Consider the following 17,492-nt stretch of genomic DNA (forward strand, 5'->3'; position numbering starts at 1 on the left):
AAGACTCCATTACTGAAAAAAAAGCATGTTGAAGCTCATTTAAAGTTTGCTGCACAACATTTGGAAAAGCCAGTGAAATACTGGGAGAATATAGTGTGGTCACATGAGAGCAAAATTGAACTGTTTGGATGCCATAATACACACCATATTTGGAGGAGAAATGGCAGTGCACATTACCCTAAAAACACCATACAACTTGGTGTTGGCTCTTGGACAACTCTTCTGATTATTCTTTTCACTCCTCTATCAGAAATCTTGCGAGGAGCACTGGTCGAGGCAAATTTATGGTGAAATTATTGTCATTCCACTTCCGTATTATGGCCCCAAAAGTGCTCACTGGTAGCCTGACGTCGTCATACTCAGATTCTAGTCAGAATGTGAGTCTGATACTGCTCCATTGAGCTTTGATTATGGGGCGTGTTTCAACCGAACCAGGAAAAAAAATGCCTCTGCACTCAATTGGATAGACCTACAACCAATCAGAGCAACGGAGTAAGTGACGTATGTTTTTCATTCATGTTTCCGATCGCGGTTCTCTGTTCCTCTTTTAAAATTAATGCGCTGTCGATATCTTCTATAACAGACGCGATGGCGGAATCTACACATGATGTTTTATAAACAAAGTTCAGGAGGAGCACATTCAAATAATCAATCCAATCAACTGTCTACGGTCTACACTATCAGCATGAGAGGAAGCATATATTTATTCACTCTGTCAACTCACCTAACATTCCTTGACAGTTTTCAGCATCCCTCCACTCACTCTCGGCTTGTTCTTCCACAGCCAGGAATACGGGGGGAGTACTTTGGGTTCGGCCGAATACCGAGCACTCTCCCTCTCCTCAGACAGCACGCCAAATATGCATTTATTCTATCTGACTTATTTGTAAGCGTGAACTCGTGAAATCTCAATTCTTCAGCGGCAGTCATTTAAATTCAACCCAAGCGCTCGTTGATGACGTGGATGATTACGTTACCGTTGCTCATCTGTCCATCATCGTATAAAGCCCGCCCTGACAATTTGATTGGTCCGAACAATTTTTGTTCGGGCATAATAGCTCCTCAACGGAACGAGTCCAGACCGAACTTCCCGACCTAAAAAATTTGTGGGCGGGGCTAAGTTCGGCTGGCATCCAGGCTAGCTCACTGGACCATTCAGAGACTTAGAATGGCGCCTATAACCAATGCCATCATTATGTTTTGCAACAATTAGGTTGCGAAGGTCTTGAGACAGCTCTTTGCTTTTACCCATCATGAGATGTGTCTTGTGTGACACCTTGGCAATGAGACCTTTTTGTAGGCCATCATTTGGGACTGAACCAGCTGTTATTAATTTCCACTGACAGGGGGCTGGATTGCTTTTTAATTACTGTAAGTTTTCAGCAGTTGTCTTGGCTTTCCATGCCTTTTTGTGCCTCCCTTTCTTCATGTGTTCAATACTTTTTCCCTGTGTCATTTCACATTATTACACATAACTTAATTTCTGAACTTATTTTTGTTTGTTTCTTTGTATCATTTAGGAGTACAGATGACATGATGTTTTCAAAGCTCTACTCTAAAGCATCCTTTGTGCTGCTGTATTGTACTGCTTATTTTCATTTATTAAACATGTTGGATTTAATCATTACTTAGCTTGATTGGTTATAAATTGATATGATTTGAGCTTGTGCACAGCAATGAGTAGATGAATTGGGTCATTGTAGCTATAAAAAGCAAAAATTGATGTGTTATCTACGTGGACCACTAACACCAGCAAACTCAAGAGTAAGAAGCTTCATGTTAAGCATATACACAAAAGTTATTTTCTAGATCAATACACTGTATTCTATGTTCTGCCACTTAGCGTGATTACCTGTAATACATTCAGCCGTCCTTTTCATCTCACTGTCATAAGCAAAGCCTGCTTTTATTTAAGCTGTGTTGCGTGTGCTCCACTTTAACATTAATTTAATATGCTTGAAATTTGCTTCAGAATGTGCAAGCCTGGAGGTGTAGTCCGACATTCCAACGGTGAAATGAAACGAGTTTGTTTTAAAAAAAAAAAATTTTAAAATGAGAAAACAAGATCCTGCACCTCTGACAGTTTCTATCGCGTTTGTTCTTTTTCATTCTAAATCCCACTGGCAGTTTGAGCGAAGTGCACTATATTTTTGCGAAGCAGCATTTACTCATGTGCGAGAAAGCATAAATCATGCCTCCTGTATCATTAATAAACATAGATGTCAATAGGAAACACATGACTGGAAGATATATGACTGCACAATAAAGGCCGAATTGAAAAATATGCTGCTTCTGGAGATGCTATTGTTTGGAGAATGAGACTCTTTGCTGTTGCTCTTGGATCTGTGCTGCCCTCTAGTGCCAGTGTGAGGACTGTAGAGAGAACCAGCTTGATGTCAGTGAAAACCCAAAGCTCCTGGGAACAGTGCTTATGATGCACCAGATGTCAATCAAATGTGACAGGAAATTACATCACAAATCAGTTTTTTTTTTTTTTTTTTTTTTTATAATCTTAATCTTCTTTGTTTGTATTTGAATCACTTATTTCATTTTTAAATGTGTGTGTATATATATATATATTTATTTATTTTATTTTTTCAAGCTCGTATGTTTAAGTTCAGTAATTTCACTTTAATAACAATTAATAGGTCATTTTCATTGCCATTAAAGTGAAATAACTGAACATAAACATACAAGCTTGATAAAAATTATCATTCTAGAAGGAAATTTCAGATGGAATCTGCATCTGAAGTCTTCATACATTTCATATATATTCAATATATCTTTTATCCTTTTAATTTTTAATTACTATTAATTATCTACCTGTATTTCAGTCTTAAGTTGACAGAAAATACATCACAAATCTGATTTTTTTTAAAAATCTTTTTATTCTTTTTTTTGCTTCTAGATTTATCTCTTAATTTTTTTTATGTATGTATTGTAATTAATATTTTGTATTCACCTTACATTGTATGTTTATATACGCACAGTACCGGTCAAAAGTTTGTGAAACGTAACTATTTTGTAATGTTTTTCAAAGAAGTCTCTTATGCTCATCAAGCCTGCATTTATTAGATCTAAAATACAGAAAAAAATTGTAATATTGTGAAATATTATATAAAATAATGGTTTTATAGTTTAATATACTTTAAAATGTAATTTTTTCCTGTGATTAAGCTGAATTTCCAGCATCATTACTCCAGTCTTCAGTGTCACATGATCCTTCAGAAATCATTCTAATATGCTGATTTATTGTCAAAGTTGAAAACAGTTTCAGTATTATTTTATGAATAAAAAGTTAAAAAGAACAGCATTTATATAAAATAGAAATCTTTTGTAACATTTATATCACTTTTGTTTATTTATATCAACAAGCTTCACAGTCCTCCTGGGTCGAAATTTCATTCAGTAACTTTAGACAGTTTTGATTTATATGCTGTTTCATGTTGATGATCACGTTATTTTACATATGCACATGATTAAATATGCTATCGCTTGTTTCTGCTTCTTTACATGTGTTTTGATTCTTCAGTAATCTTCCAGACGATGTGTAATAGCGCCTCCTAATGTATAACAGTGAAAACACAAAAAGCTGGAAATTTCTGTCAATGGCGGTGTAATAGCCTATTCCACGCTAAAGCACACGCATAAAGCTTGCCGCAAAGCACCAGCAAAAGTAATCATTTTGAATGTGTCGGGGGGAAAAATAGCAAGAAGATATTTTAATTATTTATTATAAATTAGTGTTTTCTGAGTCAGTTTCAGCTGCAAAGATGAATTTGTCGATGCTGACTCTCCATATCTGTAACCGTATTTTCCACTAACCGACTAATACAATTTTGGTCAACAAAGTCTCTTCTAGTCGACTAATGTTTAGACGACTATTAGGGGACAGCCCTATTCTGTATACATGTCATGCTTTTTCCTCTCCATATCCTGCTAGAGTTGTACATCAATGTGTAATCTGCAGTAGTTCAGATGGGGAACGCGCAACAGATGTAGACATTCTGCAGTCTGGCAGTCCCAGCATCAGCAGCTGGACATTACAGACACTTTCTCTCTCTTTTTCCATGCAGTCTGTCAGATCCACTAACAGACCCTACACTCATCTGCTGTGTGAGTGGGAGTCTGCTGTTTCAGGGTCACATGCTGGAGTCTCTGGCACTGCGCGCCCCTTTATTGTGTCAGCAACACCCAAGCCAGATGTGTTTTCTTTTTCTTTTGTTTTGGCGTGGATTTATTTTTATCACAAGTTGACAATGAGACACTAGCTGTATGCGATATCTCAGGATGTGAAGATGTGGATGTGCCATTTGACTGCTCAGGTGGGCTCGTACCTGTTGGAGGAGGAGGAGACGTCTTGCCTGTCTGTCAGTCTCGGCCTCTATCTATTTCTGTCTCTGTCTTTTCACCTCTCCTCTCTGTCAGACTTTGGGTTGATCATTGAATTTTTTTTATTTTCTTTTTATGTAAAAATCATGTTTGGATTTGCTTTTTCTCTGTATGTGTGGCTGGGTCTCAGTCTGCTCCCTAGCTCAGTAGTAAGTGCAGGGATTCAAATCAGCCTTTCTGAGGACTGTCAAAATTGTTGCATTTCCTGCATCCACTGCAAAATCTATTTAATTATCGAAAATGTTGTCTTAAATCTCTGAAGGCATCGGAGTCTATTTTTGTTTTGTTTATTATGTATTATATATGAATTGGAGCTAAATATTAAAATATAATATTTAAATATTTAAATGTATAATGTTTAAAAATATCAATTTTATTTATTTTATTTGGCTTTATGTATTATTGTTATTATTACATTTTACTGACAATTTGTGCTTCATGCAGAATAAAGTTCATAATGGTAACAATTTAATATAATAACAGGTTTTTCAATGTATGTAGTATTATTATTATTATTATTATTATTATCATCATCAATAATGATAGTTATCAAAATTATAATAATAACTACATTTTACTCTACATGTAGGAAAAACAATTTAATTTTTTATGCATTATTATTATAATTTTACAGAATTTTTTGGTCTAAAATTTTTGGATAAACAGTTCATAATGACATTTTTTTTTTACATGTTATTGTTATCATTATTATTATTATTATTATTATTATATTAAAATTAATAATAATGCATTCCATTACCACTTGTAATGCAAGATAAACACATAGTTCACAATGGCATAATTGCTTTTTCATTATATTTATTTTATCCAATTATTATTATTATTCATTATACTGAAAAAAAAATTGTCTAACAATTCAGGATAAACAGTTCATAATGGCATTATTGTTTTGACATGTTTTTTATTATTATTATTATTATTACATTTGTAATGCAGGATCAACACAGTTCGTAATTATTATTTTTTTATACAGTATTATTAGTAGTAGTGTTAGTCTTGTCATTAGTATAAGTATTATTATTATTATATTTATAATTTCACAATTTCTGCTTAAAATGCAGGATGAACACAGTTAATAATGTCACAGTGCTTTTAAAATAGCTACAGTGACATTGCATAAGGCTGTTATAGTGTGAAATTACAAAGTACAAGCTATATGTGATGTGTGACCTCAGATGATTGAGTTATTAGTATCCCAGTGTTCAGAAGACATTGCTATTGCCTAGATTCTTATTCTGAATATACGGAATATACAATTAGACGGTAAGGTGGGTAACAGCATTTTTCGATAAAATCTGCCAAAATCTCTCTAATCCTCAGACATGTAAACATCATTACCACCGAATGGAGCCAGCAGTCACTCCCACAGATTAGATTGAGTAAACATGCCAAATTAATCTGATCTGTTGACATGCTAATTTGACTGAAATGAATTGACATTGAGTTATTTAATTTCTTCCCTCGTAAGAGTAACACAATCATGAGCTGTTCTATGACTGTGTGTGTGTTTGCACAGTTTAATATCCCTTTGATTGCTACTATACATTTATGTAAATTATTGTCAGATTGTGTTGAAGTATAATCTTCTTATTTTCTTTTGAGGAATTATGGTCATTATATAGCATTGTTAGCACAGCTGATACCGCGCTAGACTCAAATATCCAGCTTCTCTTTAGGTGGGCTACTCATTTCAGGACTTAAGCACCCCAAATCTCCTTTCCAACCCCATGAAGGTTTTAGCACACTAGTGTTAATAGCCGATTTTGCATCTGTTCTTTATTCATGTGAGCTTTGGGTTTTCTCCAGTCATGCAAAGCCTGGAAATATTGGAAATGTTATATCATTTTATAAATAATAGAAATTGCCATGAATTTTCCATGATCTTTCAGCATGAATATGAATTTTCCTAGTTATCGTAAACTCTAAAATGTTGAATTGCATTGAAATCGATTGATTTATAAAAAATAAAAATAAAAACATTCTCCAGTAATCATAGACATGTGCTGGTTAAAATATGCGAGAACCCTGAAGGTTTTGCTTTCTTGCCTTTTTATCTTAAATTTAGCATCTCAATAAAGCATCTTTTTTCACTTCTATTCCCGCATTCAGGTAGAGGCCATCTTGGTAAACATCTTCGGAGGGATTGTTAACTGTGCCATCATTGCTAACGGCATCACCAAGGCCTGCCGAGAACTGGAGCTCAAGGTTCCCCTGGTGGTCAGGCTCGAAGGTGGGTGTGGCCAAACAATATTTGCCATTTTTGGAATCAAAGGTTCCAATTTACCTTTTCATTTTTCAAATGTGCTCAGTAAAACCCTTTAACAAAAGCCATGTCTGTCAAGTGAAGAGTTTGTTGGTGTTGGTTAGCAAGCGCGTCACGCCACAGCAGTTGTTGGTGGCTGTGAGGGGAGCAGAGGGGCCAGGCGTTGATTGCGGGACCTCTCACCTGTGTATGCTAATGCTACTTGCTCGTGTGACACCGGGTCCGGCCTGATCCCATCTGGCCATTAGGATAATTGGCAGAAAACAGCTGAGTCGTTTTGCCCAGAGAGAGTCATATACTCCACTCCATTAGTTTTCTGCCCCTCGTTTGTCCATGCCGTAGCATGTCCTTCTGAGGACCGCTTAAATATAGGACAAGAGCGGCATGAAGATATTTAGCCAAATTAAATACGCATTATATTTAATTTTCTGATAATATTTGCACTTTCAATGAACATGTGGGCCAAACCTGATGGCAATTTGCCTGATAAGTCATTGAACACAGTTTAAATGGTTAAAGAAAGATTTCTCCACCCAGATTTCGCAACAGGTTCAAGTTGGTCACGTGATTTCGACACCTCACCTCACCACTGAAACCACTTTCGTGTCCGGGTTTGAGCGCACTTCTCGTATATGAAAAGTATTTGTACGCAAGACGGGCGTAAAAATTGCAGGAAAAGCCTGACGTCTACTGAAAACTATATTATTCATTATTTAAGCGTATTCTCTTTGTTAGGTTGTTGAAATAGAAACTGTTCAAGTGTCAAATAAGTTTCATTTATAATGTTACTTCTTTAATCCGATAGCCTATAAAATTTCATACCGTATAGTCCCTAATAACCGGTAGTATAACAAGCCTATAAGAAAGCTTAATTGTTAGGGCTTCAAAATACAGTACTCCCTCACCTCGCTCATCTGCCGAGTGGACATTTCTCTGGACCCGCCACGAGCATCAGAGAAAAGGAACGCATGCAAATTTTGTTTTCTGCTACAGATATACACTTATCAAAATAATATATTCATTTCAAGATGTTACTGAAATTTTAGGCAATTTTCGGAGCGGCTAGCAATAGCAAGTTAGCTTTGAAAGCACCCGATCCCACCCTCCCTTCAGAGCGTCTCCAAAACCACGCCTCCTTCAAAACACATGAACGCACACAGCACTACCTTGTGTCTCAAAGCACATAGCATTACAACAATAATGACCGTAACCAACTTACAGAGCACTGACCTGTATCACCTGACTGCTGCAGATTCATTTTGCGTTGATAGTGTTGCCATTGAAACGCATAAATTCAGATCATGAACTGCTCCGAGTATAACGCCACGTTTCGATCTCTTCCAAATTACAGTAGTTATGGTGTGAAAGCAGCATAAGCTCGTTGTTTTGGTTCTCGAAGAACTGTAAAAGGGGGTTGCTGTTTCGGTTGCGGTGCTCTGTGACTGACGTCTGTCTAACTCTGGATAGCATTAGGACCGAATGCAATGATTGGACGGACATTTTATGGTCCTACCGCTTCCACAGAAGATATATATACAAATAAATAAATTTAGACCACTTAGGGATTGCTATCAGGATGTGAAGTCTTTCAACCAGCATATCAAAAAAAAATTCTGAAACAAATCGCCTACCCTGCCTTTAACATGAAGGTAATTTAAATGTAGCCTTTGTAAAAAAATAAATAAAGCAAAACATTAAATGTGCAAAAAATAATAATAATTATATATATATATATATATATATATATATATATATATATATATATATATATATATATATATATATATATATGCATACAGTGGGGAGAACAAGTATTTGATACACTGCCGATTTTTCAGGTTTTCCTACTTACAAAGCATGTAGAGGTCTGGAATTTTTATCATAGGTACTCTTCAACTGTGAGAGACGGAATCTAAAACAAAAATCCAGAAAATCACATTGTATGATTTTTAAATAATTAATTTGCATTTTATTGCATGACATAAGTATTTGATCACCTACCAACCAGTAAGAATTCCGGCTCTCACAGACCTGTTTTTCTTTAAGAAGCCCTCCTGTTCTCCACTCATTACCTGTATTAACTGCGCCTGTTTGAACTCGTTACCTGTATAAAAGACACCTGTCCACACACTCAATCAAACAGACTCCAACCTCTCCACAATAGCCAAGACCAGAGAGCTGTGTAAGGACATCAGGGATAAAATTGTAGACCTGCACAAGGCTGGGATGGGCTACAGGACAATAGGCAAGCAGCTTGGTGAGAAGGCAACAACTGTTGGCGCAATTATTAGAAAATGGAAGAAGTTCAAGATGACGGCCAATCTCCCTCAGTCTGATCTCCCTCAGTCACCATGCAAGATCTCACATCGTGGGGCATCAATGATCATGAGGAAGGTGAGGGATCAGCCCAGAACTACACGGCAGGACCTGGTCAATGACCTGAAGAGAGCTGGGACCACAGTCTCAAAGAAAACCATTAGTAACACACTACGCCGTCATGGATAAAATCCTGCAGCGCACGCAAGGTCCCCCTGCTCAAGCCAGCGCATGTCCAGGCCCGTTTGAAGTTTGCCAATGACCATCTGGATGATCCAGAGGAGGAATGGGAGAAGGTCATGTGGTCTGATGAGACAAAAATAGAGCTTTTTGGTCTAAACTCGACTCGCCGTGTTTGGAGGAAGAAGAAGGATGAGTACAACTCCAAGAACACCATCCCAACCGTGAAGCATGGAGGTGGAAACATCATTCTTTGGGGATGCTTTTCTGCAAAGGGTACAGGACGACTGCACCGTATTGAGGGGAGGATGGATGGGGCCATGTATCGCGAGATCTTGGCCAACAACCTCCTTCCCTCAGTAAGAGCATTGAAGATGGGTCGTGGCTGGGTCTTCCAGCATGACAACGACCCGAAACACACAGCCACGGCAACTAAGGAGTGGCTCCATAAGAAGCATCTCAAGGTCCTGGGGCCGGTTTCACAAAGATAGACTTTGATTATGGCTTAGATATAGTAGATAGTCAGACTTCAGATAAACATCTAAATCATACTGTTGCACAAATCACTTAAGACTCTGACTATCTTAAGTAGGACTACACTCCAATGCATTCTGGGTAAAATAAGACACTTTTCAAAACAAAAAAACATGGCTGATCGAATAAGCGCATTCAACCGCTCAGTGCTGTTTGTTACCCCAGCGGAAAATATGTGTTTGTTGGAGGAGTATAAATGACGGCGTATGTTTTTATGTTTCCATTGTTCGATCGCGCCCGTGCCTCTCTCTCTCTCTGACACACACACACACACTTCAGCATTGCAATCTTGACATCGCAGCCTGTTATGATGCAGCATTCACACCAAACGCGAATAGAGCGTCAAATTCGCGTCTATCGCGTCTAGTTGAACATTTTGAATCCATTCGCGCGTCCAAGGCGAATAGGACGCGCATATAAAGCGAGCGTTTGAATCGAAATAGACGGGCGTTCAGAGCCATGACTCCACTATGACTCTACTACCCCCAGTTGCGTGAGCGGCCACTGCTCAGACTATGAAAGGGAGCGCGTCGATCGTTGCTCGCGTTGACTATGTAACGGCCCTAACAGTTACAAGGACATTTTATTTGGTAATGTAATAACTGGAAGAAATGTTTAAATTATGAGCCATTTTCCCTTTTCTTTTGGCAGTTTGTAACTGATTGTTACTGCTGGTTGCCAAGGTAACATAGAGTCTTAGACCTAAGTTAGCCTGGGGGTAAGGTGTCAAATTTTTTTGGTCTAAATTAAGTCAGTCTTTATTTTTGTGAAACAGTCTAACTTGCATTAGACTAGTCTATGAGCAAATTTTAGACTTGTCTAACACTATAGACCGGTCTAAAATAGCTTTGTGAAACCGGCCCCTGGAGTGGCCTAGCCAGTCTCCAGACCTGAACCCAATAGAAAATCTTTGGATGGAGCTGAAAGTCCGTATTGCCCAGCGACAGCCCCGAAACCCTGAAGGATCTGGAGAAGGTCTGTATGGAGGAGTGGGCCAAAATCCCTGCTGCAGTGTGTGCAAACCTGGTCAAGAACTACAGGAAACGTATGATCTCTTTAATTGCAAACAAAGGTTTCTGTACCAAATATTAAGTTTTTTTAAGTATTTTTTTGCTTTTCTGATGTATCAAATACTTATGTCATGCAATAAAATGCAAATTAATTACTTAAAAATCATACAATGTGATTTTCTGGATTTTCACTCACAGTTGAAGAGTAGGCTACCTATGATAAAAATTACAGACTTCTACATGCTTTGTAAGTGGGAAAACCTGCAAAATCGGCAGTGTATCAAATACTTGTTCTCCCCACTGTATATATATAAACGACTAGTATTTCCAAGTCGACTAGCAGCAGTATCATTTAATCAACTAGTTGTCTATTCTCCCACATCGCTAATATGTATTAGTTTTCTTTCTTTTTTTGTGAGTGAACTACCCCTTTAAATTAAATGGCTAAAAGCCTTCTTATCATACACAGTGCAAAAGTAATTACTGACACACAATTTTCACGAAGCATTTTCCATCCAAATGAAAATGCCTTAAAGCAATACTGGCACACATTCGCCTGCCGTCTCTGGAAAAGTGAATTAGCCACAGTGGCCTGAAAGCCCTTAGTAATGGGTGTAAGAGGCAGCATGCTGCTTACAGATCGATCCTCTATTCTGTCTCTCTGTCTGTGGCTGATCATGTCTGACAGATCGCTATAAGATGGTTCCCAGCTTGGAGTTTAGTTTGTATTAGCTGTCTATTGATTCAGGCCCGTCTCTTACCCTAGCCTCTCCATAAGCCCCACCTTTCCAAGAAGGACTAGAGTTATACATGAGTGTGCGTGAGCTTTTCTACAATCAGCTCCTTCATATAGACACCTAAGGCTGTCAATGACACATAATGAACATCCTGTTATGGATATAAGATTTTGTTCTTCAACATGTTCGATCTGTGGTACTCAATAGCACTCAGTTCAAGTCAACAGTGCAACCTAGTTGCCATCAAAGTTTACTCAAATGCATTGGGCAGATTTTTCAAATTTAAAAATCGAATTCTCTCGTCTTTTTATGAGCACTTGAACTGCTCCGTCTGGTTTTATGATTGTTATGCTCAAAACTGAGTGCTGAATCTGTATTTGAATCTGTAATAATAATTTTGTTGAACACCTCAGTTTGCATGTACAGATATATTGGCATTGCTGCCCTAAAGGCCGTTGCATATATTATATATTCGGATTCTACGTATTCTTTGTAAGTGAATGGGCTATGTATGGCTTATACTGTAGATGCATAAAGGATTATTAAAATTGTAGTTAGATATGATATAAAAATATCATAGAATTACTACTGAGAGGAGAAAGTATGTAAAAGCATGATTTCTGCATGAAAATCTCCTAAAATAGGATGTGTATCACTCATTTTGTCATACAATAATGTAAGGCAAAGCAAATCAAAGTGTTAAAAAGTGTTTTACACTACTATTCAAAAGTTTGGTAATATTTTTTTTTTATGGTTTTGAAAAATGCTCACTACGGCTGCATATATTGGATAAAAAATAGTGTCAAAACTGTAATTTCGTGAAATATTACTAGAGTTTAAAATAACTGTTTTATATGAATATATTTTAAACTGTGATGTCAAAGCTGAATTTTCAGCATCATTACTCCAGTCTTCAGTGTCACATTATCCTTCAGAAATCATTCTAATATGCTGATTTGCTGCTCAAGAAACATTTAATATTATCAATGCTGACAAAAAGTTGCTTAAAAGTAGGTCAGGATAAGGCTGTATATGTCAGAATAACCTGCGTTTCTGTAGTTTTCAGTAAGGCTAATAACGTCCCTTTCAAAACTCCATGATGAGTATGTATTTAAAGATTAGTTATTCTTATGTATGCCTTGTTCAGAGGCATAGGCCATTCCATATTGATTCATTCTGTTTGGTTTTGGTGTTAAGTTGGTCTCTAGCAGCACCTAGTGGCAGTAAATGAGTACAAAGCTGTGTGCATGTCAGCTCTTAGAAGCTGAGATCAATACTGTAGGCTACAGTACGTGTGTGAGAGATATTTCCACATTCACAACTTATTCTGTATGTATACAGATGCTTAAAAAGAAAACATACAACGCACAAGGCCATCAAAGTGCCGCAGATCAGAGCAGTCCGAGCGTAAAACTCTTGGCTTTTGTTTAAGTTTGCTCCCGTTGCCCTTAGACGACTCAGCATTGTGAAGCAGTGTCAGTCGGCGGATATTCTATCCTCCCAGCGCACGGCCCTGCTCGCCCTCGTCCTCTGCTAATGAAATTATACAATTGATTGTTTTGTGCTGCCAAATGTGGGAGACGTGTTAGAAATGAGTTATTGTGCGAGCGGACAAAAGCGCTGAAATATCAGTAGTTAAGTGGTGCTGGTAATTGAATTCCTCATGAAACTGCTATTGATTAGAACATCCTCTCTCCTGAGAGAGCGAGTATTATCATAATTACACTGCAGGACAACAACAACACACTCACACAGACGTGTACGTGGAGAGATACTAATGCATGGTCACAGAGATGCATTAAAAATATACATAAGTATGTAGCCTATATATATACTGAAACATTAAAGACATTTTCGCACAGGTAGAGTTCCAGAACCAATCTAATAATGTTCAGATTTATATGTAGGCCAATATGCAGGATAACACATGCTTCAAAACAATCTTTCTGCCACATGGTTCATAAATGGATGAGGATTTGGAGTCGTGGCTTAGCATCTAGCATGTATCTGTGGTGCTCATGTGGCGATGCAGGTTCAAGCCTGGCTCACCCCATTCCCCCTTTTCTTGTTATTTTCTAGTCAATCTCTACAGTAAAATGTATATTTATAAATTTAAATATATAAAGTTACGTTTAAAATTAAAGATACATTTGAAATTTATCAATTATTAAATAGAATGCATAATATACTTAAAAAAAAAAAAAAAAAAAAAAAATACGCATGTGAATAATTAATAAAACTATTAAATAAAATATAAAACTGGCTATAAAAATTAAATCAAACAAAATAAATTAAATAAAAATAAAATATATAATAGTTGAAAATGTTTAAATAAGTATATGAATAATTAAATAAAATATTAAAATATAATAGTTTATAAATTTAAATAAATATATAATACTTAAAAAGTAAATGTTTAAAGTATATGAATGAATAATTAAAGCATTAAATATACTATAATACGGTTTATAAAATGTAAATAAAATATATAATAGTTAAATAAATTAGTTATTAAAGTATATGAATAGTTAAAGAAAATATCAAATACAATAAATTGAAAAAATGATGATAGGTTATAAATTAAAATTAAATACATAATAAAGTGAAAAAATATATATGTTTTTAAAAGTTTTACATTCATTTTAAAAGCAAATTTAAAAATTATTATATTTATTAGACAACCTTTTTGCTCGTTTAAAAAAAAAAAATTCAAGTAATTAAAAAGAAATATATATATATATATATATATATATATATACACATCTTTTAGGCTTTCTTTTGACACGTTCCGTGAGTGTGATATTTTCCCCATGGAGCTGCGCATTCACGTGTGAAATCATCACCTCTGTCATCACCAGCTGCTCAACATGTGCTCTGTCTGTCATTCCTCTCATCTCACACCTGACATTCCTTTTCTTTCTTGTCTTTCTTCCTTTTCTTCTCAATCCATCCTCATCCTTTTGACCCCCGTGGAGTAGATCTCTGATGTGTTTTATTGTGTTGGCCCCGGGCCCTGGTCCTGTGTCAGGGGGCCATAGTTCAGTGACATTCAGAGTCACTGTGGAGATCGCAAGGGCAGCCCATGCAAAATGATCCAGCGCGTGCTCAGTCGGGACCTCTGCAGCTGGCACCAACACGTCCCCCCGGCCAGCGACCGGAGCGCTTGCATTTCCAGCCAATGGAACGAACAACGCTATTACCATTCAGCCAATGGAACATTTCCTGTCCTTTTTAGCCAATGGAACGATCCTAACGCATTTTCGAAACCACTGATTCTTCAAACCAGCAGAGACACACTCCCCAAACTCAGTCCTTGCCCGTCACAGTTTTTGGAGAAAACACTGACCTTTTTTTCTTTAAATCTAGAAAGATTTTCCTAGTTAGGCCTTATTGTAAGGATTGTACATCATGATAGGGATGCACTGATTTTAAAATTCAGGCTGATACTCATAAGAATATATTTTTAAATAATTATTATATTATATTATATTATATTATATTATATTATATTATATTATATTATATTATATTATATTATATTATATTATATTATATTTTCATTATGTTATGGTCAATATTATATACCTGATACCTAATTTGTCTAAAAACTACAAATAATCCGTATTTATATCTGCAAATATTACTTTATAATATGTTGGCCTATATGACTAATTGTTTTTCATGATGTTTGTCATTATACAAATGATATTATATTTTATGATGTTTTATTGTTGTTTATATTTCTATATATATTATTATTTCTATTTTTGTATTTAGTTATGGGCAATATTATTGACCTGAACTAAAAATACTCCCCAAAAAAGGGGGAGTATTAGTATTTTTTTTTACTAATATTATTTTATAATATGGCATAACTTATTTATTTAATGTATTATTATTTATTTTAATGCTAAGTTTGGTATAATGCAAATGATATTGATATTATGCAAAATGATATATTATATTATTTATATTTTATTTTATTCATTTTTATTTGTATAATATCATTTATATTTTTAATTATGATATAAGTTATATTTTAGACCTGTACTTATTTGTCAAAAAAAAATCTCACACGAAAAAAAGTGTATTTTTTTTATTTGATATTTAATATCTAATATGTATTTTATATTGTGTGGCCCTAGATATAATCAATAGATTTAAAGTATAAGTTTGGTATTACAGAAGTTTTTCTGTATTAAGTAAACATAATTGGATAATAAATATTAGCTATAAATAATAATAATAATAATAATAATAATAATAATAATATGATATTTATATAATATATGATTATAATATGCAACTATATTGTGAACCTGAGATGCACATAAATAATTTTTACATTTCAAATGTTATGTTCAAGCGAAAAACTGTTATTGGAAATGAGTCCAATGTTAAATATCCAACAGTGGATAATAATAAAAAAAAAAAAATATATATATATATATATACATACATACATACATACATACATACATAATATTACATATGCAGATGCCAATTAAAATTATGCATCCTTGATGGTATAAGAATCTGTGTGTCAGAATAAAAGTGAAGGCTTAAAAATCCCCATTAACCAAAGTGTCTTTGCTATTCTTATATTTCCATGTTCAGGAACCAATGTTAATGAGGCGAAGCGCATCCTGTCTGAGAGTGGGCTTCCCATCACCTCTGCCAGTGACCTCGATGATGCGGCCAGGAAAGCTGTTGCTGCCATTGCCAGGAAATAAAACCATACATGCATTCACACTTCTCAAAACAAACATACCATTATTATACACATACACCAATAGAGCTGTGGCCTGCGTCCCCATGACATAAACAAAACAGCCTTACACACTTCATTCACAGAGAAAACTGCGCACAATTCCTGAGAAGAAGCCTCTTTTCTCATCTGCCTTCTGAAGCACAGCTACACAACAGAGTTTTTCCAGGAACAGAACTGTTTTTGAGACCTTCTTCACAGCCCTTAAAATCCGGCTCTCAAATCCAGGACTTTCTTGGAAAATGCTTTTCCTGCATTTTTCAGCCAAATACAGCCATTTCTATAGTTAAATAAATAACTCTCATTGCCTTACTTTAAGCATTTTAATGGAAAGTTTCCTTTATTGATTATGAGTATGGATTTATTTTTTTCAAGTTAAAATATTAAGAGAAAAAAATAGCTTAATTGCATTCCATATTAATATATATCGCCTTAAGTAAACCATGAAACAATACATGTGGTGGAATAGCCTCGTTTTTATACAACTGAACTGCGAAATGCATCTCAAATATGATATTGATTTCTTAATCTCCATATGATATCACCGTCCCAGTCTGATTTATGGTTTGTCTTGTTTATAAAGGTGTGATAAGACTTTTTATTAGTTTAAGTTTTAAAACTCTACATTAAGTACTGTCAAATGGTAATTCAACATTAAATGCAATATTGAAGTTATTGAAGTAAGTTTCCTGATTACATGTAAAATAAATCAGTGCATTATATTGTATATTTAATTAGATTTTTTTTTATAAACATAAAGTGGTGTGGTTTTTATACTGTGCCTATCATGAGGATGTTTTACAAGTTAAACACCCATGATGAATATATAAATAGCTTTTTTTAATCCTGAATGTATTTTCAAAGTCAATGTATGTCTAAAATGAGTCAACAATAGTGAAAATAAAGTATTTCAATGAAAAATTAAACTTTTTTCTATTTTCTTTACATTTTTGAGTAGAGTTGGAGCTTTTTTAGATTGAGCATTAGAATAATTTTCTGCAAATAAGAGTATCATTAAAAAAAAATGTGTTTTTAATCCACTAGCCATAACTACACACAAGAGTGTGTGTTCACCGGCGTTTTCTGAAATCCATCCTTGTCAGCGGGTTGAAAGATTTAATGGATTATCTGTCAGGCGATCCGAGAGGACACCCGCACCAGATCAAGTGCCTCGAGCAACAGACCTCTGTCTCACTTTCTCCTCGTCGTCTTACTCTTTTTCATTCGCTCACTTCTCACTCTTCAGTCTCGAAGTCAAACTGATGGCGGGA

At 35.5% G+C, this 17,492-nt stretch overlaps 1 protein-coding gene across 1 annotated transcript in view; it reads left to right on the forward strand.

Annotated features, from left to right (window-relative positions):
• suclg2 (succinate-CoA ligase GDP-forming subunit beta) overlaps window positions 1–17,147 on the forward strand; it is a 127,150-nt gene extending 110,003 nt beyond the window's left edge. Inside the window, exons 10-11 of the mRNA XM_084100599.1 lie at window positions 6,523–6,643; window positions 16,071–17,147. Of these exons, the coding sequence (XP_083956725.1) occupies window positions 6,523–6,643; window positions 16,071–16,186 (237 nt within the window). The 3' untranslated portion in view covers window positions 16,187–17,147. The remainder of the gene's footprint in view (window positions 1–6,522; window positions 6,644–16,070) is intronic.
• The last annotated feature ends 345 nt before the right edge of the window (window positions 17,148–17,492 follow it).

This window comes from Abramis brama, assembly GCF_963993115.1.
Source record: "Abramis brama genome assembly, chromosome: 23".
Lineage (NCBI taxonomy): Eukaryota > Metazoa > Chordata > Actinopteri > Cypriniformes > Leuciscidae > Abramis > Abramis brama.